Source organism: Schistocerca americana, chromosome X (assembly GCF_021461395.2).
Source record: "Schistocerca americana isolate TAMUIC-IGC-003095 chromosome X, iqSchAmer2.1, whole genome shotgun sequence".
NCBI lineage: Eukaryota > Metazoa > Arthropoda > Insecta > Orthoptera > Acrididae > Schistocerca > Schistocerca americana.
The window spans coordinates 98,173,267-98,200,376 of NC_060130.1; the positions used below are offsets into that span (position 1 = coordinate 98,173,267).

A 27,110-nucleotide genomic window follows, 5' to 3' on the forward strand; every position below is an offset into this window, starting at 1 on the left:
CGTCTGCAAACAAAACAAACTCTGCTTCTGGCAGTGTAACTGATGAGAGATCATTAATGTACACAAGAAAAAGCAATGGCCCTAAGATGGATCCTTGTGGGACACCACATGTAATTTCTTCCCATTATGATGATGACTGATGACTTAATTCACTAGTCCCTTGCACTGACACCCTTTGTTTCCTGTTAGCGAGGTATAACTTGAACCATTTTGCAGCACTGCCCATGACACCATACAATTCTAATTTATTTAAAAGGATGTTGTGGTTCACACAACCAAGTGCCTTTGACAAATCACAAAAAACCTGCTACTTGTAATTTGTTATTTAATGAATTAAGTACATTTTCACTGTAGGTGTAAATAGCCTTCTCGATATCAGAACCCTTCAGAAATCCAAACTGTGTTCTTAATAATATGTTATTTGTGGTCAGATGGTTGAGAAGCCGCCTGTACAGTACTTTTTCGAAAATTTTTGAGAATGCTGGCAAAAGTGAAATCGGTCTGTAGTTTGATGGTATCTCTTTGTCCCCTTTCTTGAATAGAGACTTAACATCTGCATATTTTAGCCAGTCAGGAAATGTCCCAGTTATAATTGACTGGTTACACACGTAACTTAGAATTGTACTAAACTCACAAGAACGTGCCTTAATTAACTTCGTTGATATTTTGTTGCAAATCTTAGAGCAATATAATTCAGGTACCATAGCGGCCGATAAGTTTCACTAGGCCTCGATTTGTCAGGTCGAGTCACTCCTTGTTCATGACCACCCAAACAGCCACAACAACGAGCACGTACACAGCTGCATTGACAGCCTTGTCAACAAGCCTGTGAACTTAGTGAAGACCTGTCCTAAACATTTTGCTCACCATAAACGACAGGATCACCCATCATGTAACGCAACGTGTTACACACAAAAAAAAAAAAAAAAAAAAAAAAAAAAAAAAAAAAAAGGTCCATATCCAAGCAGTTTATTTGCAATGGTACAAAGATGCCAAATTCGTCTGCTCCCAGAAAAAAATAAGCTTGTGCACGTGCAGTGTGACACTGTAAATTTCAAAACCTACAACAGTTTCTGCCAAAAGTAAGATTAAAGTTGTGCCTCATTCTTGCCCTAGTGCTTTGCAACAATGTTCTAACAAACCATTCATCTCGTTAACCACTGCTGGTCGTCATGTGAACTTTCAGTTAGACACAGGTGCCTCAGTAACTTCGCTTAATCGTGCCACAAATGAACAGTTAGACTCACCACACCTTTCTAAATCTAGCAAGCACCTCACTGCTTACAACGGACAGGAAATTCCAGTGCTTGGACAGTGTAGTTTGCCTGCCACTTACAAATCTCACACTAGGGCAGTGAATTTTACTGTGTTTAAATCAGGAGACAGTGAGAACACATTTGGATTAGATGCCTTTGATTTGTTTGGACTTAGCATCCACAAAAATGTGCTTTCCATATCGGCTTTTGCACTGAAAGACAGAATCAATAGATTGTTTCCTGAACTATTTTCAGAAGGAATGGGAAAAGCTAATAACTTTGTAGCACATGTTACATTGAAAGACAATGCACAGCTTACGTTTTTCCACGGCCGCCCCATTCCAACTGGTTTAAGAGACAAAGTTGCCAGCGAACTGAAAGAATCGCAAGTTAATGGTCTAATTGGTCCCAGTCAAGTGAGTCAATGGTCAAGTCCTCTCGTTTTGTTGCCTAATCCTCCTGGTCGCATTTGCATTTGTGTTGACTTCAAGTCTACAGTCAACCCACAGACAGTAGTTGACACTTATCCATTACCTCGCCCTGAGGAACTCACAGGCAGGCTTGGTGCAGGATATTACTTTTCTAAGATAGATTTGTGTGATGCCTACTTGCAAATTCCATTAGATGAAGAATCACAGAAAAACTGTTTGTTGTAAATACACACTTAGAACTGTTCAAGTATGTGTTTGCCCTTCGGCAATGCTTTCGCACCTGCCAATTTCAACGTTACTAGGAATAGTTGACTGTAAAAGTGCCATTTTGTTCAAACTATCTCAACAATATTTGTTCAAACTACCTCAACGATACTGTCGTCTCAGGTCGTACACCAGAGGAACACACTGACAATTTGCGTACTCTCTTTCGAGTGTTGTCAGAAGCAGGACTCATATGTCATCTCAAAAAGTGTGAATTTTTTCAAACTGACCCACAGTACTTAGGTGATGTGATAAACTGTCAGTGTGTGCATCCCCTCCAATCTCATTTGCTTGCCATCCGTGACCTGCCTGTTCCTCGCAATGTGTCAACTGCAGTCAGTACTAGGCAAGATGACATACTAAATTCAGTTCATACCAAATGCCACTCAGGTCGCAGCTCCATTGCATCGCAAAAATGTGCCCTCTGCATGGACTGAAGACAGTCAAGACGCCTCTGAGAAACTCAAAAATGGTTTGCTTCATGACAGATGTTTAGTGCATTTTGACTGCCAAGCCAGTAGTTTTGCAAGTTGACGCTTCTTCCTACAGAATCGGCACTGTGCTTTCGCACAGAATCGGTGGACAAGACAGACCTATTGACTTTGCCTCAAAGTTGTTAACTAAAACTCAGTGCAATTATTCACAAATTGAAAAAGGAGCTCTTGTTATTGTGTATGCTGTGACAAAATTCCATCACTATTTATATGGTCGCAAGTTCTATTTAGGGACAGATCACAAGCCTCTGCAGTCCTTGTTTCACCCGTCAAAGCCGGTTACTGCACACACTGCTCAAAAATTGCAACACTGGGCTTTGTTGCTTTCACAGTATCAGTATGAAATTGTGTAAAGACCTACGGCAAATCATGGCAATGCTGATTCCCTATCTCACCTTTTGATAGGCCCAGACTCTGATTTTGATGCATTTGCCATGTCTTGTCAGATCAATACGCAGGACTTTGAGTTGCTGGAATCTTTTCCCTTGCATTAAGAAAAGTAGCACAGGCCATGGAAGCATACCCAGATCTTAACATTTTGTTGCATTACATTTGCACATCTTGGACTCGTTCATTGAACAGTACCCACCACTCAGTTGTGCGCCAATTTTTTGCATGTCAGCATAACCTTTGAACTCAACAATCGCATGTGCTTATTCCCAAAGTGTTGCAATAGGATGTTTAGCGATTGCTCCACCAAGAACATTGGGGAATTGTTCGCACTAAACAGGTAGCATACCGGCACTGTACTTCATAGGGCATGGATGCCCCATAATGAACAGATGATGTCGCAGTGTTGCACATGCGCAGAAAACCAGTCCACTCCAACACAGACATTTTCAGCTTGGCCTAAGATTCAACTGCTACGGCAACGAGTGTACACTGACTTTGCAGGACCATTTTGGTACACTCATTGGCTCACAGTGGTAGATTCTTTTAGCAAGTTCCCACTTGCTGTGCCTATGAACTCTACCACATCACGTAATACCATTTAAGCGTTGTCTTTTGCATAGAAGGTTTGCCAGAAGTACTTGTGTCGCACAACGGCTCACAGTTCACTTCACATGATTTTGAACAGTTTTGTAAACGAAATGGCATTGATCACCTAACAAGCGCTCCGTTTCACCCACAGTTTAACAGAGAAGCAGAATGCTTTGTACGCACTTTCAAACAGCAGATGGCCAATCTTCGCACCACCCGTACATGGGGACAGGTGCTGCAACTCTTTCTCGCCTCTTATCGCTCCCACCCATGGGACAGACCATCACTGGTGGACTCCTGCACGGCTGCTGCCATTGGACGCTGCTACACCCACTGCAGCATCCGGCGCCACCAATGGGCCATAAGTATCGCTTTGCGCCATGCGATCTTTTTGTTTTCAGGGTTTATGGCAACCGTGGGTGCTGGGAAAGAGCCATGATCCAGCAACTCATTGGCTCTTCTGTGTATTTGATTGCAGGTCCCGATGGTTTGCAAAGCCGCCACCAGAACCAAATTCACACACGTCATTTGCACCGTGATTCTGCTGCTTTTCTTGCGCCAGATTCATGGCTTCATGGTACAGTGCAGCCTACGCAGCTGCCTGCTGGTACCACCAGAGCACCCCAGGAGTACGAGATGGATGATGTGCACTCACCCCCATTGGCCCCACTCACTGACCCAATGAACCTCAACCCATCATTGCCCCAGAACATGCCCTCACGCCTTGACATGTGTCCTGGCAGCAGTTTTCCAGAGGATGTTCCTGTGGTCTAACAAGCCAGATGGCAGGGTATGGTTGGGAGTATGCCATCCTCCACAGCTACAGCTCCCGGCTCATCTCTACGTATTGCAAGAAATTTAACACAATCACTGAAGATGGCCACACAATGCCCGAAGTCTGGAGTGACTCTTCCTCTCTCAAGCTGGCAGGGGGACATGATATGTAGCCTGATGTGTCTGTATAGTAGGTAGCAGATTTGGTTTTAAAAAAGTTCAGGTAGCTGTTACTTTTGCATAAGTTGTCATCTTGTCAACTGGATGCATATATTCATAGTTTTTTCTTGCCCAGTATATGACATGTGAGCCACTGTTTTATATTCTTGAATTTTCTTTTCTTTTTTTAAATACTGGGCAAACTGGCGGACACGGATGATGGTGTTCTGTACAATTTATGCACAAATGCAGTTAATCACAAGGGCAACTTTTGTGAAGTGAGTTGAACAGCTTGCACTTTTTAGGTCTGCCATGTAACAGATGATGTGTGTCCAAATCTTAAGCACTGAGAGTGTCTCACGGGTAGAGGGATGTAATGTTTCACATCACACCTATACTCCATTAATGTAACTTTTTCTGGGGAGACGTTTCCTCTAAAAGCCAAGATGAAAGTGCCTCTATCTAATCTATTATTTTTTGTCCCTTTTTGTACCTGTCAGACAAAATGTACATCTCTCTCTGCTGCATTAACTCAAAGCTCCTCATCTGTCTGGAGTGTAACATCTCTGCAAAAAATAGCTTCTTGTACCAAGTTTTATGTTGAGTAATAGTCACTGGCATGTCACCCAGTCCTTCAAATATATGAAGTTCTTGAGGTTGTCTAGAAGAAGTAGCTTTAACCAACAGTGACATATTTCACACTTTTTCCAATATGTTTACTCATCAAATATATCTTCTACACATTCCATGAAAAATAACGTCTTTGCCACTATACGAGTATCTCAATCTATTCAAGTACATGTCAGATATTTAAAAAATTGTTTTGTTCCCAGTCTTCTGGTTTTTACCTCTACCCATGGGAATCCACAGTAGGGAAAACAGTTGGATTGTAATCTTCACCGAAAAATCTCAACCTATACACTGTGACAGCCAAATCGGTTTTGTGCGTTTCTTGTGTAAAATGCCCACCCTGGTGACACCTATGCTGATCACGGCCTCTCATATGGAAACCACCCACCTGCAGCAAAGGTCACCTGAGACAATTGCCATTGCCATGAATCCTGATGCCCCAAGATCATAGGCACCTATTACATGGCATGCATTGAAAGCTAGTAGCTCAGGCATCAGAAGTGTGAACTATGTGTACTCAAGGAGCTCTAATCAAAGGAGACATAATGACCCCAACACATCAAGTTGGCTACGCATTGGCTTTTAAGTACATATTTTAAGTCTACGTAGCTATCGTGCACACAGGATCTTTTATGTTGTACACAGCTGGCATTATTTAAGATGCCCTTCCCCAGTTGGTCTACACTATAGGAAAAATTTTGGAAAAAAGGAGATCAAACCCAAAAGAGAACTAAAACTCACTTCAGCCAAAAAAATTGATGAAAAATAAATGGATAAAGAGGTAAACTAAAGAAAGCAGAACTGAGAGACATAGCTGGGTCGATATCAAAGACCACCACCATTGGTTAAGCAAGAAGAGAAATACGGGTAGTTGGAGATGGTCAATTGCAACACAAGAAAGGAAGCAGATGCTGTAATAGCTGTGCCTGCCATGCACAAACTCTCGAAAGTGTCACGAGTCCCATGGTGGTGGTGGGAGAGACTGTTTGAGATGCACCTGCATTGACTGTCCCGCAAACATTATTTGTCAGGTGTGAAACCAATTGCCACTGACAAGATATAACACTCATCTCCAATCCAGCTCAGTTAGGACCTTTTTATGTCCATTGTTCCTACACCGTTGTTACGCCACGCTACATGGGTGTAAGTGACATATCATTCCTTGTAGACATACTGGACAGTTAATGTTGATACATCAACATTAATAATATTATCCTGCTCCCCCCCCCCCTCCCTCCCTCCCTCTCTCTCTCTCTCTCTCTCTCTCACTCTCTCACTCTCTCTCTCACTCACTCACACACACAAAATTTCATATGGCTTTCGTATGCAATCAGCATTATATGGCAGAAAGTGGCACATTTGTAGAAGTCAAAATTTTGAATTTCCGGGCATAATCCGAAACAGAGAAATTCTGTCATATACAGGATGAATCAGAGTATTTTGGTACATGGAACACATGGTCTCTGATGGCTCATTATAGAGTAACTGAACTGGATTTTGTTTGATTTCTTACTCCCATTTATTGCACTACTCAAAAAATCTGCACAACAACGCAAATGTCAACAGTATGCACTATTTTTCTTGCTTGGAAACAAACTTGTTCCATTCACTAATGGTACCTGCTACTGACAACAATAAAGTTCACTTTACTCTTTGCCCACAAGCTTACAATCCGTTCCGTTTGGTTCTGTGTAAGGTCCCCCCCCCCCCTTCCCCTTCTGGCACTGCTGGTGGTACGTTAACAGTGCTACACAGCAGTGTTGATAGGTCTACTGGTGAAGAGTTGACAAACATGCACCTTGTGTGTGGGTCCACTCAAGGCAATGGAAGAGCGGCACAATGTTGCTATGGTCAGCTGTTCCTGCAACAACAGCAACCGCATCACAGTACTGAGGGTTGCTGCATTACTCTGCATTCTCTGTTGTACAAGGGGCGGTCGAATAGTTTCTAGCCCAAGACAGTCACCTTAATGTCTTGCACCAGCAACACTAGCTACTTTTATGGTGATCCTTTGTGGGTATTCAAGTCAAATTTTGTGGCTCTATCTTCATTAGTTTTGACTTTAGGTTGCGTTGTACACCATAGTGTAAGCAAAATGGCGAATATCGAGAGAATCAAGGACCGTGGTGCAATTGAATATCTTCATTTGAAGGGAATGACGCCTAAGGAAATTGCAAAGGACATGCAGAATACACTTAAAGACAGTGCTCCACCTTGTGCAACAGTGAAAACTGGCTGTCTGACTTCAAACATGGAAGAACGAGTGTGGAAGATGCGCCAAGGAGCAGAAGGCCTGTCACTGTTGCCACTGAGGAAACAATGACTGCAATTTCTGATATGATTTTGCAGCATCATCGAACAACATTACAGCACACTGACACCCCATTTTGAATCTCCAGTGGGCGTGCTCATGACATTGTTGTGGATATTTTAGGAATGCAGAAAGTTTCATCTCGGTGGGTCCCGAAAGACTTGAAAGCAAATCAGAGACACCTGTTTTGTTATAAAGAAATTGTCCACCAATTTGAAGTGGATGAAGACAGCTTTCTTGCCAGGTATGTGACAATGGACGAAACATTGGTTCACCCTTTGGTCCAGAGACAAAACAACTATCACAACAATGGACACATCCTTCATCCCCTACCCCAAAAATATTCTGGGTGCAAAAACCAGCCAGCAATGTGATGGCACCGGTCTTCTGGGATGCGGAAGGGGTAATTATGGTGGATTACTTCCAAAAAGGCGTGACTATTAACACATCATACTACTGCACCCTCCTGCACTGTTTGAGAGAAGAGATAAAGGAAAAAAAGGCACGGAAAATTGGCGTGTGGAGTTCTTTTGCATCAGGACAACACACCAGCACACACCGCCCTCGCAACACTAGAAACTCTGTGTGACTGTTGGTTCAAATTGTTATGTTATCCACCATATTCTCCAGATTTGGCTCCATCAGACTTTTTTCTTTTCCCAAATCTAAAAAAAAAGACCTCAAAGGATGATGATTTGACAATGATGATGCAGCGATTCATGCTGTCAACGCTTGGTTGGACTCGAAACCAAAGACCTTTTATTTGAATGTTTTGTATTATGTTGAAAAATAAATTGGTATTACAAAATTTCTGTCATTCTTTATTTGTTAGGCTAGAAACTTTTTGACCCCCCTCTCCCCCCCCCCCCCCCCAATATGTTTTGATGACTGCAAATTAAAGGCTTTTTCATTGTTATGAACATATTTTTGTAGAAACAGAGGACACTGCAGAAATAAACAAAATAAATTATAATTACATCATTACTCAGTAATGAGCCACCATACACCATGGGTCCCCTATGCCAAAATAATCAGAAAATATCCCTGAACAGCCTCCAAAATTTTGTCAGTTCATCTTGTATACAGATTTAATGTTGATAACATTCATTTGTATGTTCTCCCTTCAGATAACAATACTCCTCACCCATGAAATATATTCACAGTTGTGAATACAAACAACCATCAGCTGCATAAGGGAATGGTGACAATGAAAATTTGTGCTGGACTGGAGCTCAAACCTGGATTTCTCATTTTAAGTGAGCAGTCACCTTCACAGCTTTGGCTAGCCATGCATAACTCATTGCCAGACCCTACTTGCCCCAAGTGTTATTGTTCCTGCAGCACAACCCGTACTCGTACCCCACATTATGAAATTCCCTTACAGGGGAGGAGATTTCAATTAAAAGTCGCTGCCTAATATTGAGGGATAAGTTCGATACTGCTGTGCCTGTATTTTTAAGAAGAATGATGCAATGTTCCATCTGACATGCACAGGCAGTGCAATATTGTACTTCTCACCCATATTTACATTAAGCACACTAGTTTAGGCCAATTTCAAATCGAATCATACATGACATGTCAATTCATGACCTTTATTTTTTCTGGAACGAACATATGTTAGACCTCTACATCATATGTGTTAAGAAATAAAATATTTTCATTTTATCCTCTCTCTCTCTGTATGTATATTTTGTAAATAACTCTTAAAACAGTAGAGAACTAAAAAAAATAAACAAAAAGTACTGGAGACCTGATAGATGTTTTACTTTAAAGCTCTCTTTTTATATGTTCAAATTTAGTTCACACACACACACACACACACACACACACACACACACACACACACACACGCACACACACACACACACTTGTGGGCTTTCTTTTGACTTACTTATAGATTTAAGAGGAAAATACAAAAATTTTAATTTTTTTCTACTTAATTTTTTTTCCTGATTTTGAAAGTCACAGAATGCTAACTTCCTTGTTATATTATCAGATACAACTTATCAATTATAAACAAAATCTTCTCTGCTCCAGCGATCTGTATTACGTAAATATTTATTACTAAACATATAAAAAAAATCACATTTTCACAAATTATTTATTCAAAAGCCCCCATCACAAAACTTATGAAAATGGTACAATATATTGTTCAGTTAATGTGTTGGCAGTTACTGCAATCAAAGTGGACAACATTTTTCTGGGTGAAGTGTTAGAAATTTTTCAACATTCTGCATATTTCACATTACTGACTTTCTACTGAAAAATATGCATGTCGACAACAGTTTCCAGCTCTCTTCTGTTACTAACAAACGTGTATGAAGTTGCACACGAATCATTCTGCATTAAGTTTTGTGTTTGGTTTGAACTTTTAGTTCAAACAAGGTCAGTGAGGAAATACAGTAGTGAACGGATGAGGTGTTTGAACTATGAAAAAAGAAACAAGCAGATGGTGTTTAGGAAAAGTGAAAAATGCTGCACAATTGTTGAAAATCTGTGAGACATATTGCAGAAATATCTTGGTCCTCAAGTAACTGTGTTACCATCACATCCATTGTTCAGGACTCACTATATGCACTACAACTAGGAACATAGTGATAACCCACCTGAATGATTAACATCACTAAAATGTGAAACTGAAGAATACAGTGCAGACATTTATACTTCTAGGTGTGAAGTTGTTGATGTGTTGAATGTTAAAATTTCTGTTGTAGGCCCTAATATACACACTTTTAAATTCCCAGGTAAAATATGAAGCACATAAAGAAAACAGTACGTACAACGAAAAGTGGAAGAACTTGAAACAAATTTTAGACAAGCAACCTCTTAAAAACTTTGTGAAGTGAATAATGTAGAACCTGAAGATAGTGACACGTGCACCCAATGTGATGTGTGGTTTCAAAACCTAAACATTGCCATCTTGGCAGCCACCTATACTGAGAAAATACAACTATTGACGCTGCTACTCCAAGCAGCAGATACAGAGACCCACTTCTTCATATTATTCAATTTCAAAAGCTCATAAAATAAAGAATGAAAGAGATATTTGGGCATACCCATATTCCTACTGTGGGCATCCATCAAAAAATGATATGCTTAATGTTGCTCCGGAATATTATGTAAGTTATGACAAAGAGTGTGACAAGCAAAGTCCTGATCAGGCTGATGTTAACTCTGTTAGTGAAAAAGGTAAAAACATATATGAAAATATCATTAAGAGAATCACACCTCATAAGGAAAAACGACAACACAAATTTTAAAATTGTTCTCAGAAAATTCTACTCCTTATGACAAAAACGGGTAAAATGCCAGACAGTGAAAAAAATATGGACATTTATTTACTGCACTAATTTGAGGCTTATTTGTTTCATCATAAGTAGTGTCACAGGGAAGAGAAACGGAGATGGATTTGATACTTTTGTGTACATGTCAAAAGCCTCAAGATAAATGTTGGTTGCAGGAGCGTGCAGTGTGTCCTGGTGCTGAAGGGAGACTGTTGAAGCATTACACCTTCAGGATACTGACAATGACATAACTTATGCATTGTGAGAGGGAGGGGAGTTGATGAGGAAGACAGTGGACCTACTGAAATCTGTTACAGATGTTAGGCATTGGGTCATGAGAGAAGTAGCTCCTCATCATCTTTGCAGGATTCAGAGACAGGCCATAGCAGAAGCAAAATCAGCCACATCCCAGAATGTCGACACATTAGTTCTACATTTCAACTTTGCTGAGAACTGGTCTGTTGCTTTGCAGAACAAAATTCAAAGTTGTCACTGGCACACACCAAAAGTGTCAATATTCACATGCACATGTGTTGCTCACTTCCTAGGAACATGACACTGTTTTGCTTTTGTCAGTGATGATCTCATTCGTGACAGTGTACATGCATGCACTGCTGCCAGCATGATAACTGCTGACATAGCATCTACAGGCCATACATTTCCTAAACAGATGTATGTGACTAATGGTGCAGCATCTCATTTTAAAACCAGCTTTCAGTTTTATGAGCTTGAAAAAAAAAAAAAAAACTGCACAGTAAGTAAGACAAAAAAATTGATCTTTAGAGCTATGGGTCATGTAAAAAGGGCATGTGAGGGGTTAGGAGGTCTCTGTAAACATGTCACAACAAGATCCAATTTCCAGTATGAAGCTGTTGATACTAAAAGAGACGCTACTGGATTTGTACCAACCATAACAAAATTACTATACGACACGAAACTCTGACTTCTAAACTGAAGCACATTAGGGGAATTGCGTTTTAAAAAAGAGAGACAATAGTGGTCTGCTATGAAACCAGTAGTAGAAATTCAGTCAGGTCACTGCTGGGTTGCATCCCAGACTGGCACATACATTGCAAGAACACTTCTCCAAGAAATACGGCCTGTTACTGTGTGAAATGCATAGACCTTAGTACACTTTACAAGACTTTGTTGTGAGCAACTTCATTTCTTGTATGTATGACATTCAATGAGACAAATAATTAGTGTCCCTCATGAGCTGCAAGATGTAACCGTCCCCTTCATGACACCTCATGGTGTGGCAAATTCTTTCCAAAGGTCATCAGCAACATGTAAGTTTGCAGTTCCCATTTCCCAAGTACTGCTCCTGTTGGATCATCCTTGTCCATGTGCAAATTCAACTTGGCTATACAAGTAAAAAGCAAATGAACACTTTGCAACAGTGCAGTGTTGATTGTTACAGTGTAGACAATTTTAATTTGTGGAATGTCATAAAGAAGTAAAATCATGACAGAGGACAATAAAAATTTGTGAATAATATCAGAAAAAAATTATACACATGCAAAGTTATTTTCTATATCTCATTTTTTTTATAAAATGCACGAACAAAATAAATAATTGTTTTCCCACTCAGTTTTTAATTCATTTACTCAACATAAGGAATCAACTTAAAATTTCAAGTGTCCAGGATTTTTCGACATTGAGAATAGCTAGCTCTAACATAAAAATTTCGTAACTTTTGAACCACAAAATATTCCCACTCTGACTGTACCTTCTGTAAGTACAATGACCAACTAACATACCATGCAATTTTTAGAATATTCAGGATGGCGGTTTTGGGGAAAATTTATAAAGAATCACAAAATTTCAGATTCTCTTATCCTCATGTAGAAATATTTTGACAGTTTAAGAATTTCAGACATTAATGTAGTAAGTGACAGTTGGCAGTCTTTCCACTTTCATTTCTCGGGAAAGTTAACATTTTGTGACGATTCAAATCTGCAAAACATAATTTTTGAGTTTGTTTAAAGTTACAAATTTCAGTAGTTTAGTTTTTCAAATTAAAGAGGAAAAAACTCACAAGTGTGTGTGTTAATAATGTATAACAGTACTGTGAACAATGTTTTTACTAAAAATAATTTCAGATCTGTATCACTTGTAATTTTTTTTAATTTTCCCTTTTGTTGCGACATTTCCACAAATACTCTCATTTAGAGAGGTCTATAACATTTTAACAAATCATCAGAAAGTCAAAATATAGTATGAGAGTGTCTTATAGCCTTCAACACTTTTTTTTTCCAGAAAGCTTTGAAATAATGGTGCGACATATTCACTCTTGATCTGTATTATTTGAGATGAAATCACACTTTATCATAACTGAATCCCATTTGTGAGCAATGAGCAATACATTGCACTGTCGGCTGTGAAATGAGTGGTGAAGCAGATCCTGCTCTACAATGGGCACTACCTAAGGCCCCCCCAAAAAAACAAAGGTTACTACTCCCAGTCATGGCAGAAATACACAAAGAAGTGTCCCACAATGTGCTGATGAAACAGATAAACAGGAACCGCTTCAACAAATATTTCTGTCAGTTCAATTAGCTGACACATATGTGGTAAAGCTTATTAAGCATCATAAGAGTAAAATTGTTTTCCAAATGTAATAAAACTGTTTTCCAAACACAATCCTGGTAATTCCACTGCATCTTCTAACAAGAAGCACTTCATTTTAATGTTGCAGAAGGACAGACAGCAAAACAGTTATATGTTTAGTCTAAACTTAAAATTAGTTCCCCATAACTTGACATATACGGTGCAGAATGCAATTCAACTTTCTAATAAATGTTTCATTCTTTTATCTTCACTAATGTCAAGAACTAATGTGAAAATGAAACTGGGTGACTGTGACAAGGGGCGCCACACTAAACACAACATAACAGGTGAATGGTATTAAGAAGGTTGTGCCTGGATCATGGAAAAAAAGGGGGTGGGGGGGGGGGGGGGGGGGGGGGGAGACACAGTATTACCTCACTAAGAGCATTTTTGTTTCCTACAGCGTTTATATGGAAAAAGTTTCAGAAGTAATGAACACGATGGCAGAAGAAAGTGCTAACACTAAAGTACATGAAGAGTAGTCTGATTACATTATCTGTTATATATTCAAATGAACTACACAATGGTATTAAGTAATTCCACATACACTACATGAACTCACTGTCTTTTATACAAATTGTTTTATTTTACTGTATCTACATTTTCATATGAATTTATGTAACCATATAAAATGCAGTAACTAAAGATATGCTCTTGTGGGTTAGCACTTCCTTCCACTGACCCCTTCAAATGAAATATAATACATGAGCATGTTCACATGGTGCACTGCTTGGCAGGAACAAATTTCAGCAGTAGATTCCCTATCTGGATGAGCCCTGGATAAATAATCATATAACCTGTGACAAATACACTCCTGGAAATTGAAATAAGAACACCGTGAATTCATTGTCCCAGGAAGGGGAAACTTTATTGACACATTCCTGGGGTCAGATACATCACATGATCACACTGACAGAACCACAGGCACATAGACACAGGCAACAGAGCATGCACAATGTCGGCACTAGTACAGTGTATATCCACCTTTCGCACCAATGCAGGCTGCTATTCTCCCATGGAGACGATCGTAGAGATGCTGGATGTAGTCCTGTGGAACGGCTTGCCATGCCATTTCCACCTGGCACCTCAGTTGGACCAGCGTTCGTGCTGGACGTGCAGACCGCGTGAGACGACGCTTCATCCAGTCCCAAACATGCTCAGTGGGGGACAGATCCGGAGATCTTGCTGGCCAGGGTAGTTGACTTACACCTTCTAGAGCACGTTGGGTGGCACGGGATACATGCGGACGTGCATTGTCCTGTTGGAACAGCAAGTTCCCTTGCCGGTCTAGGAATGGTAGAACGATGGGTTCGATGACGGTTTGGATGTACCATGCACTATTCAGTGTCCCCTCGACGATCACCAGTGGTGTACGGCCAGTGTAGGAGATCGCTCCCCACACCATGATGCCGGGTGTTGGCCCTGTGTGCCTCGGTCGTATGCAGTCCTGATTGTGGCGCTCACCTGCACGGCGCCAAACACGCATACGACCATCATTGGCACCAAGGCAGAAGCGACTCTCATCGCTGAAGACGACACGTCTCCATTCGTCGCTCCATTCACACCTGTCGCGACACCACTGGAGGCGGGCTGCACGATGTTGGGGCGTGAGCGGAAGACGGCCTAACGGTGTGCGGGACCGTAGCCCAGCTTCATGGAGACGGTTGCGAATGGTCCTCGCCGATACCCCAGGAGCAACAGTGTCCCTAATTTGCTGGGAAGTGGCGGTGCGGTCCCCTACGGCACTGCGTAGGATCCTACGGTCTTGGCGTGCATCTGTGCGTCGCTGCGGTCCGGTCCCAGGTCGGCGGGCACGTGCACCTTCCGCCGACCACTGGCGACAACATCGATGTACTGTGGAGACCTCACGCCCCACGTGTTGAGCAATTCGGCGGTACGTCCACCCGGCCTCCCGCATGCCCACTATACGCCCTCGCTCAAAGTCCGTCAACTGCACATACGGTTCACGTCCACGCTGTCGCGGCATGCTACCAGTGTTAAAGACTGCGATGGAGCTCCGTATGCCACGGCAAACTGGCTGACACTGACGGCGGCGGTGCACAAATGCTGCGCAGCTAGCGCCATTCGACGGCCAACACCGCGGTTCCTGGTGTGTCCGCTGTGCCGTGCGTGTGATCATTGCTTGTACAGCCCTCTCGCAGTGTCCGGAGCAAGTATGGTGGGTCTGACACACCGGTGTCAATGTGTTCTTTTTTCCATTTCCAGGAGTGTAGTAGATTCAGCAGATGTTATAATAAAGCAGACTGACAATTGAGAGCACCAGAACACAGAAAAGTTTCCTCAAGAAATCACTGCTGGAATTCTGTGATTAACTTAGGGCAATTCGCATTGACAGATCAATTATACTAACTACATTGCAGCCACTGCACATTGTTTAACATGAGTATGACTGTGGACAAACAACAGATGTGCACTTATGGTGCCTGTGGGTGTTGTGTTGTATGCAGAAATTGGTAATAACACACTTATTTAATGACACAAACCGAATACGATAAATCACGAGTCGGTTGTCAACAGTTAATAAGAATGCTCGTTCATAATTACCTATGGTTCATAAATAAAGTTAATTGGTAATTTGTTTTATTAGGTTAACCACATTGTTTGAATTTTCAGAAAAATCGGAAATAAGACAGACAAGCAGGTTACTGCAATGACAAATGTATATCTTGGACAACACTACATGTCAATCTATTACGATGATCATATTTCCATGTTGAGATTCACTGGCTTCGCCAAGACACAAGCAAACTCACGTTCCACCCTAAACCAGACCTCAGGCTACACTATGCATCAGTCTGTCTGCAAACAAAGTCCCCCCCCCCCCCCCCCCCCAAAAAAAAAAAATTCATTGGCCTCGCTAAATCTCAAATGAATCACCACATGCCAACATAACTTAGGCATCAGGGTTCATTACAGTCAGCCTCTCAGCACATCTAGTTTTCTTCACACTCTTCGTATATAAAATAATGTGCCAACATCAACACACAATGCATGAGCCATGGACACCACAAGTGCACTCTCACTGACAAACTATCCACCCATACAAATGGCAGCTGATAAACTGTGGTTGAAGGGCAACTACACCAACCAGTCAAAACCCATGATGTATGCCTTATTGTGGTTGACTACAGTAGCAGATACAAAATCTGTGCCATCTGAAGTCTCTTCAGATCAGCTTTTGTAAGTACATATGCACAATCTAAATGCAAAATCTCTTTCATTTCTACAAACCCCTGTTCTCAATCTCTTCTAGTCCTCTCTTCGATCTGACATCGGCGCCTCTTCTGTTCCTACACATTCCTACGTCAACACCAGCCGTGCATCCCCTCTTATTTTACTATTATATTCAACTTTGAATTTTGATCCTTACTTATCTCTTTCAACTCCAGATCTTCCAGCATTTCTCTGTGCTTTTTCCCCAGAATATCTTTCCTAGTAGTCCTTTACGCTGCCATCCCGGCTCTCCGAATACGTGCCTACTGCAGAGCTGGTTGAATCTATCGATACTGGATGCTGATAACATAATGATGTGGTGTGTGACATATGTATACAAACAGAGATGGAACAGGAAACTAATAATATTTATTTTGCATCTGTATTATTCTTTTGACTGCAGGTTGTTGTTGTACAGAACGATCTGTAGCATAACCCAAAGTACAGGTTAGGTTACAAGGTGAAAGTTTCATTCTCTCTCTCTCTGCCTGAGTCGAACATGTCAAAAAAGTACTTTCATGTTAGACTAGGGAAAACTTTTCAACCCCCCCTCCTGCCGTTTCCCTCTCTTTCCCTTTTTTACTTGCATGTGTGTCACTTAAAACTCCCATATATGCTTCGAACAAAGCACAAGACAAAGCTGGATTGTGTGAGTACGACAGAGCTTACTACCTCCGCACAATACCTCTCCCGAAGACAGTCCGTGTTATAAGTGAAGTATACCTCTTCCGATTCTCACAGTCCTCTCCGTTAGTTCCAAATAGTTCTACCATTATTTGTAAGGACAATACACTCAACAAATGCAGGGTCCTGTGTACCTACACAAAATTAATAACTATGAATGAAAGTTGCTCATGGTGTGTTACTATTCAGCATCCTTCACCCATTAGAAACTTTTGAATTTTACACGTAAGGTGCTTTGCAATTTGTGCCTTCCCCTAAGTGAGGAAATTATGTGAAGATCCACTATATGCAACACAATATTATACTGCTGCATTCAGCAAAGTGCTAAAAACTTAATATACTATGGGATTGTTCTCGTTGACCATGTTCTATTTATGGTCCACTCTCACGCAGCCTTTTTTCTGTGAATACTTTGCAGCTCTCCCACTTTGACCAATCAAGAGCACTTTTACTATTACTGTTTGGAAAGTTCATAAATTGATCAAACACAAATAATTTTCTATGATAATAAACACCAACCTGTGTGATACTGTCCAACAACGAACTTTCCAATATCATTCAAACTTTTGCAACAAATCAGTCGCATTAATTCTAGCACCTTCCCCACAGACTGAGCCCTACATTTTATATTTTGTTATTTATTTACCCTTATCTTTTGACATTTAGCAGCCAGTTCCCCCTCTATCTATATATCTTTTTGTCATTGTTACACAACAGGAAAGAAAAGGGGAGGAACCCTTGACAAACTGAAGCTTGAGGGAAGTCAGTCCGTGAGAGATTCTCCAAAAGTGTAATTATAAGTCTTGGACACACAAGGCACAGATTCATATCTGACTCCTAGTCCTGCCTCAGTTTCAACCTCTCACATTTCATATGTTCGTTATCATTTTCAGTTCTCATCTAGCACAATGTACGCTACAGCAATGAGTCGTATTTGAGTCCATTTGCAACCAGAATGTTTCAACTTGTTCACTGTCTTTGAGATTGTGGCACAAATACAACCTACCATTTGACCTGTCTGCCTTCACATTCCTTCACCTAGGTATCATTATCAGCACTTGAACTCATAAATACAACTATTTCATAAAAACTATGATCCCCCTCATCATGGTGTTGATGCAGAAGACATCAAGCCTCTCTCTGGTCACACACAATTTGTTTCAACTACAAGCATGATGGCCACAGGGCTGTTCTCCAAATTTTAGGGCATAATCAGAAACCAATGCTGGCACTGAAACTTCTAAACTGAGTTTTATATCAGCCATCTAGAACTGCTGCATATAATACACACAATTAAGGGAGACCAAGCTTTAAAATTCTGTCAGTGAGAATGGTATTACAGAAGCTGTAGACACTTAAAATGAATGAAGAACAAGCAGGACATCATAAACGACCAATTCAAAAGAAGCAACACAACTTAAATTATGGTACGCAATTTGGAGAAATCATGGTAAATCAACATTTGAATGATTGGATGAGGCACACTAATCCCTTACTGTGAGTTACTTAATATAACTACTGGGCCACACTGCGCCACACAGTGTACACTACGTAATCAACAATCCACCACAAAGATTTGCTGACTACATAATTAAAGATTTATGAAAAATCTGGAAATGTCTACAATAATATGTTACTAAGAGCAGAAACTCTAAATGCAAAGGCAAGAAAATAAGTACAAAATTAAAAATGGTAAGGTGTAGTAGCAACAATAACATGTATAACGATGTTCAATGACATCAAGAGGGGGGGGAAAAAAAAAATCAGGCCCCAAAATCCTTAGTAGCAAGGATAAAGAAGCGACATGTAAAGGTACAGGAGTTACATTACACTGCAGTATATTTACTTTTTAGGCCATTATTGGAAACTATTAGGACAGGCAACCAACAACTGCTATTTATGGTGAAGCATCCGAATTAACAATGGAATAAATAAACGTTTGACCAAAAGCTACCTGAACATGTATCTTAGAATGTCTTCAGTAAGTCAAGCATACATCAAATAGCATTTCATATGCGCTGGAAGTACATACCTGAATTCAACAACAAGTCTTCTTCCAATATGATTATTCACAATACTGTTCCTCTTTTGTATGAGATTCGGTTTGTTTATTACATCTTCAAGAACTTCTTTAAGGAACACATCACTACAAATTCTAAAAATACATTTTGGACCACGGTTATCAGTGACACTCCAAACACCGTGTATCAGGCTATCTGAAGAGATGTTTTCCAAATTTGGCAAGTAGTCGGCACGGAAACCATTAAACTTCTCTAACGAGCGTAAATTCAAGTGAAATTCGATGTTACTACTATCATCTCCACCATGTATTTCAACAAATTGCGGTAAAACAGAAGGCAGCTGACTGCACTGGTTCTTCAAACATGCAACAACCTATAAATAAATAAAATTACATTTACTGACTCAGTTAGTTCAACCTGCTTTTATTTTCTCCTCATACTACAAAGAATAACTCACGCGGGAAATAACATGCTGTTTCAATTTCAGCGCCATTCTGTGCTAAATCAATATTAACCATTGGCACTGTGGTATATTCACTTTCCACACACACTTGCGCTCGTGTGTACACACTACACACTAAACTTGGCCACTGTTTCTATGTTTCGATACAGTGTATCGATACGTGGAACTGTTTCAGTGTTTCGGAACGGCTGTGGTTCACTGTTTCGAAAAAGTGGTGTTTCATTCCGCCCCTGTCTCGGATAACCGCACCAGATTCGATCTCGAGCCAGAGACAGAAACTCTATCGTTGTTTCAAAATAAGGCTGTTTCAGTCCACCTGCGCTTGGAACGGACTAATTGTATCGAAACAGTGATGTTTCATTCCGCTCTCTGTTGTACGAGATTCGGGCTCGGCACAGATACTGAAACACAACATAACACTTCATGAAACACTTTCAAGAGTGCCGAAATCTTTTTGACAAGCATTAGCATGAAGCTTAAGATATCCGAAAATAAAGCTTCGTTTCTAACTGACTGTCCTATTACGAAATGGCGTAACATCTGCTTTATAAACACTAACAAAACAATAAAACAACACATACTATTCACATTCAAAATAATAAATATGTGAAAATCATTCGATTAAATTACACTTTTTTTTTTATAACATACGCTTCTCTTTTCATACACAGTAATCGTATTAAGAAACACAAGTAGGCCTACAACATTTTGAATAAAAAAGGCGTAGAGTGACAGTTATTAGACATATACATAAATTTGATCTAGGTATAATTGCAAGCAATCTGTTTGGCATATCACTGATAGTGTAATTGTGAACGGGAAGGGCTGGGAAGCATGGTGACTGTATGGTAACGGTTCGAAACACCTTGAAAGATAAAAATTTTTCTGTTATATTTTGTTATTTATTCGAATTATTTGGCGTTTTTTATGAGTCTATAGTCACTGTGCCTATTATCCACAATGATTCCCTTCGTGTGCATGTGAATTAGCAGGATGGGTATATGACCCATACTAACGGAATGTCGGAATCCCAGTAGCATATCCGTTGTTTCTGCAGTTCTCCAGTTCCGTTCGTGGTGGTTCTTCTGTCTTCAGCTATGGCTACCCTCAGCCAATTAAAAAGTATGAAAGTCACATAACACGAAAGCAGCGCATTTACTACAGGAAACACAAAACTGCCAAGACGCGGAAGTGATAGTTTCATACTTTCTGCGAAATAATTAGCGATCTCGCACCTCATTTGTGTTTTTATGGACATACTTATACAATAGACATTTAAGATGATAAAATGTGTAGGTTTATTAGATTACAAAACACAAACTGTTTCACTGTTTCGAAACAGTGTATCGAAACATTACATTGTATTGTTTTATTTGTTTCGAAACAGTTAAGTGTTTCAGTTTGCCCATCTCTAGTACACACATAGCATTATTAACAGCGCTCCAAAGCATTTCGTCGTATGACAGAAGATACCTATGTATGAATCACACAACGAATATGAAACCACAACAAACAGCTCCTCCAGTAAAATGCGCAGTGACATATAACATCGGCAGCACACGAATTTCCGCAGATGACAGCGACTTTTTCTCTTTATTCGACATTATTTTTCATTTTCATGAGAGCGACTGTTTGCTATAATTATATATCTACTACGCTAACCAATGTGAATTGTACCAGTTATTACGATTTCTTGCCTTCTTCACTCTCCATACACGTATGTATAGCCGGAAGAAAAACTACGTAAATACCTTCGCAACCCGCCCCCCCCCCCCCACCCACCCTCTGTAATTAGTGTATTTTTGTGTTGATGGTCCCTAATGAAGCGATATGTAGGGGACTGTAATGTACTCGTAGATGCATCACATGTGTCTGGTTCTCAAAACTTTGTTACTATCCTTTCACTGGATAGATGACGTCCAGCTTCAAACCTATTCAGGTCCTGGGAGTAAAAAAAAAAAAAAGAGTATTCACGCTACCTTTCTTTGTATACGTACCGTATTCTTTGTCAGTCTTATTTGTCATAGATCTAACACGGTTAAGCAATATTCTAGAATGGGTCGCATGAGTACTTTGTGAGCTATCTTCTTCATAGTATGAAGACTGACTGCATTCTTCCAGTATCCTACCAACGAACCGAAGTTGATCAACTGCTCTATTTAGAACTGAACGTATGTCATCATTCCAGTTCACATCACCGCATATGGCAACTCGCAGGTATTTTTATAAGTTTACTGATACCAATTCCGACTCATTGATATTGTCACAGCGAAACCAAAATCAAGTTTAAATATAAGGACAGCGTCAACCGTGAAGTACAACACTTAGAACTGAAATTGGCTTTATTAGTGATGCCAAAATAGAGCCAGGACCGAACTGATCTCCTGGACAGTGTGTGCAGCTATTTACACAAACACAGTATATTCCAGATACACAAACATTTCACATCAGCAGGTGACACTAACCACTATACCACAATGAAGGCACCATATCTGACAACACTGCTCCCTCTCTTGTAGAAACAGCAACTCGCTGTTCAAGAAGTCCTCATCGGAGCTGAATACCAACCCATGGTCTAGGGATCTAGATCTTGTTAATGGTCCTCTGTATGGCGACGCTGGCAGACTCTTGCATTCAGCTCTACATTTACATCCATACTCTGCAAACCGCTGTGAATTGCCTATCAGAGGGTAAATCCCACTGTACGAGTTACTAGGGTTTTATCCCGTTCCATTCCTGCATTGAGCACAGGAAGAATGATCGTTTAAATGCTTCTGTATGTTCTTTAATTAGTCTGATCTTGACCTCCCGATTTCCATGCGAGCAATTTGTGATGGGTTGTGGTACATTCGTAGAACTATCATTCAAAGTCATTTCCAGAAACTCTAAACAGTGTTACACCAAGGTATTTGTATGAGTTTTCAAATTCCAATTGTGGCTTAGTTATATTATCGCCATGTGATATTACTTTTTTTCGCTGTGTGAAGTGCACAGTTTTACATTTCCGAACATTTAAAGTAAGTTGCCAATGTTCGCACCACATTGGAATCTTATCAATATCTGATGGAGTACTATTGCATTTTCTTTCAGATTTTACTGTATTACAGATAACTGCATCATCTGCAAAAAGTCTGAGATACTACTAACATTGTTCACAAGGTCATTAATATATGTAACATGAGTAGGAAGGAGCCCAACACACTTCCCTGGGGTACACCTGAATTTACCTCTATATCCATCGATGATCTCCATCCAAGATAACATGCTTCGTCCTCCCTACCAAGAAATCCTCAGTCCAGTCACAAATGTCGCTCGATATCACATATGATCGTACTTTGATAACAAGCCTAAGTGTGATACTGAGTCAAATGCTTTACAGAAATCGAGAAATACTGCATCTAACTGACTGCCTTTATCCAGGGCTTTCCATATGTCACGTGAGAAAAGTGTGAGTTGGGTTTCGCATGATCAGTGTTTCGAAACCTGTGCTGGTTAGCACATAACACGTCATTCTGTTCGAGACACCTCATTATGTCTGGGCTCAGAATATGTTTTAAGAGTCTACAACAAATGGATATCAAGGATATCAGACAGTGGTTCTTTGGATTGCTTCTGCTATCCTTCTTGTATACAGGTGTGACTTGATCTCCCTTCTTGCTACTGGGCACGGATTTTTGTTCGAGGGATCTACAATAACTTACAGTTAACAGAGGGGCTAACTCAGCTGCGAATTGGGTATAGAATCTGAGGGGGATTCCATCAGGCCCTGGGGCTTTGTTCAGTTTTAATGAGTTCAGCTGTTTCTCAACGCCACTGACACTAATAAGTATTCCACTCATCTTTTCAGAGATACGAGAATTAATTTGGGGCAGCACTCCCTTGTTTCGAAAACAGAGTTAAGCACTTCTGCTTTTGTTTTGCTACCAACAATTTCACTTCCTGGCTGAACACTAACTTTGATGCCACTAATAGCCTTTACATATATTTAGAATTCTTTGAGTGTTTCAAAATATTATTCTACAATATTTTGCTGTGGAAGTCATTGAAAGCTTTGTGTTTTGCTGTCTTGACAAACAAAAATATTTCATTAAGCATCTCGCTATCAATAGCCATATGCTTTGCTTCATACCTATTGTGCAGTAGCCTCTGGTTCTTTAGAAGTTTCTTTACGTTGACTATATACCATGGTGGGTCCCTCCCATCATGAACTGTTTGATGGGGTATGTATCTATTTTGCACATGGTCAACTACTCGTTTAAACTCATGCCATAGTTCCTCTACAGGCTCCTACTGTGAGCTAAAAGTTCCAAGTTCCTCAGTAAGACAAGACAGTACTGTTTCTTTGTCTAGTTTACTGCATCTATAGATCTTTTTAAATGTTTTAGTTGCCCTTTGTCCTTAGGTAATCATTGCTACTATATTTGCTTTATGGCCACTCATACCAGTTTCGATGTGGACATCCTCAGAGGTCAGGTCTGTTTGTAGCCATTAGATTCAATATATTTCCATCATGAGTGGGGTTTCGAACTATCTGTCCTAAGAGGTAATATTTCACAGGAAGTCTCGTTGCACCCAGCACTAGCAAAACTGTAACTATCCTATTTATTGTCGGAAGGTTAAAGTTTCCTCCAGTGGTGGTTTTACAAACTGTTCACTGTGATGAGCATCGAAGATAGCTCACCTTGTCAACGATTCGCGATTGTCGAGTGGGTTTTCCGCTTCCTCGAATCTCCAGTTGTGGATCTGCACCTCTGGACTGCAGTAGAGCTTCATGTAAAGGACATGGACGATGGCGCTGCACTTTTATCTTTCATAATCCTTGGCTTCATGTGTCGTCTGGGAAGTGATGAAGGATATGATATGGCTTAAAGTAGTATTTCGGTAACTTTTCTGATAATCCTACTTTCCGCACAGGAGAAGGAAACCAAACTGATTCTCTTATGCTGTATCACACTGGTCAGTGCTTGGCACTGTAGCACTCTTGGCCCTCCTCCTAGGTGTCCATGATGTGTATGTGAGCCAGCTGTCTCGTTTCTTTGGTCCTAGTTATGAAATGTTTCACATAGTCATCCTGAGTATCATCCACTTAATGTGAGCACAGTGTACCCATAGTTGTTTCAGTCTCATGACGATGGAACTGAAAGAATGGTGTGAAGTCTGTAGTATCTTGGTTCTCTGAGTTGTATGCATTTCTTATGATGGGTAGCATCGTATCCCAGTCTCTGTTCAATGTCACCATCCATCCAGAGCATATCTGCCAATGTCTTATTGAAGCGTTGGGTGAGGCCATTCGACTGTGGACGGTAGGCAGTTGTTATCCTGTGAATAATGCCACAAAATAAAATTATCTTGGATATTTGAAAATTTTTCTGTGTTCAGAGATCATCACACAGGGTGCTCCATACTTCAAAATGATATCTTCTACAAGGAACGCTGCAATATCCAGTGCTTTGGCAGTTGCACAGTTTCAGTAACAGTATCGTGGATGAGGGAGTCAGTATGGATTATCAACTATCTATTTCGATGTTGTGAAGTACACGCTGTGTCCACCAAATATATCATGTCGAAACCGCAATCTAGTCCAAATCCGAAGGCAGGGTCGTCAGTGAAGTACCGTACTAAGAACTGAAAGCACATTTATTATTGACACTAACTTACAGTCAGAATAGAACTGATCTTGTGGACAGATGGTGCAGTTATATATACAAACAACGATTATCCCAGATATATAAACATCAGAAACATGAGCTATTCCAAGAACCTTCCATAAATGATAAATATGAAATATTATCCACACAGACCAAGTTGACATTCAGCGTGGTGGCTTATGAGAGCGACCATAAATGTTTTTCCTATCTGCAGTCTCCATCATAAGTCACTGTGCCGAGTGTCAGTTTGATTTGTATTGATAATCGCTGGTAGCTGGGCTAGAACTGACAACACAGCACAGCACAGCACAGCAGCCAGAGACGCTAACCACTGCATTCACTGCATGCACCAGAGCTCACAGCAGTATTGTATTCACAGAATGTTGTGTTTTGCGTTTTGAGATATGCACAATTTTGCAGTTCTGATCATTTAAAGCAAGTTGCCAGTCTTTGCACCACTTTGATATCTTAACAAGAATGTACTGGGTATTTGTGCACTTTTATAATAGGTAGTATTTCATTAGAGACAGTTGCATCATCTGCAAAATTCTGTGATTACTATTAATAATGTCTGCCAGGGCATTAATATACGACATTAACAATAGAAGCGTCAACACCCTTTCCTCAGGCACACTTGAAATTATTTGTATATCTGTTGATGACTCTCTCACCAAAATAAAATGCTATGTCCTCCCTCCCAACAATTCTCAATACAGTTACAAATTGAGTTCGATACCGCATAAGACTGTGTAACTGTACTTTTGTAAAGAAATGTTGGTGTGATACTGAGTCAAATGGTTTTTGAAAGTCAAGAAATACTGCATCCATGTGGTTGCCTAGATCCATGGTTTTCAGAACATTAGCGCAGACAAAGTTCAATTCCTCTAATAACGACTGTAATGGTTGGTGGATAATGAGGTTGTAGAGATGGCGTGGGCGTGGGAGTGCTTAAGGAAGTTTTGAAAGTATATGAGCTAAAGATGATTTGTGGAAGATTTTGAAAAGATTGGTCAAGAAGGTCTCGACTGTGGATCGGGTCATGACCAAATCTTTACAAGTTATTGTTTGAGTTATGTTAAGTTTGCTTAACTATTTCTCAACTTCGGAAATAAGGATTCTGGGATAGATATTTAGGATGTGGCACAACAGAAGAAAACCATGTATGTGAGAGAGCAGAGAAATTCTTATGAAAATTATTACCAGAGGTTCAGTTCTCAAGGAGTTAGTCTGTGATTACGTGGAATCAGAGATTGGGATGTTGATGTAGGATTATGGATGAGGGTTTATGTGGGTTTTGGGAGTGAGTGGTTCAATGCTGGCTTCACTTTCTATAGGAACTACTGGCTGTGTGCTTAACACTGCTGTTGTTGCAAGTGTTGTTACTCGTACTGGCAGCAATGGATGTTGTACTGATCCATACTGTGATACATCTGTAGCTCTAAGACCACTTAGTGACACTGATCCTGGTGGCGACATTGGGTTGAAAGCGAGAAAGTGAGATTGCAGAGCTGAAAGTGTTGGTGCATGCTCTACATCTACATAAATATTCCAGAAGCCACCATGTGGTGTTTGTTGGAGGGTACTATGTACCAGTCTAGCCATTTCCTTTCCTGTTCCACTCACAAATAGAGCAAAGGAAGAACGGTTATCTATATGCTTCCGTACAAGCCCTAATTTCTCTCATCTTATATTCGTGATCCTTACATAAAATGTACGTTGGTGGCAATAGAACAGTTCTGCAGACAGTTTCAGACTTCAGGTCTCTAAATTTTCTGAATAGTTTTCTGTGAAAAGACCGTTGTGTTCCTTCCAGGCTTGCGCATTTGAGTTCATGAAACATCTCTGTAATACTCTCACAGTGATCGA

The 27,110-nt window shown here is 40.4% G+C and overlaps 1 protein-coding gene across 1 annotated transcript in view; it reads right to left on the reverse strand.

Moving 5' to 3' along the window:
• The window catches only part of LOC124556622 (probable arginine--tRNA ligase, mitochondrial), a 55,152-nt gene extending 35,396 nt beyond the window's left edge, over positions 1-19,756 (reverse strand). The window contains exons 1-2 of the mRNA XM_047130591.1: positions 19,591-19,756; positions 19,145-19,506 (exon numbers count right to left, since the gene is read on the reverse strand). Of these exons, the coding sequence (XP_046986547.1) occupies positions 19,145-19,506; positions 19,591-19,626 (398 nt within the window). The 5' untranslated portion in view covers positions 19,627-19,756. The remainder of the gene's footprint in view (positions 1-19,144; positions 19,507-19,590) is intronic.
• Positions 19,757-27,110: the final 7,354 nt, after the last annotated feature.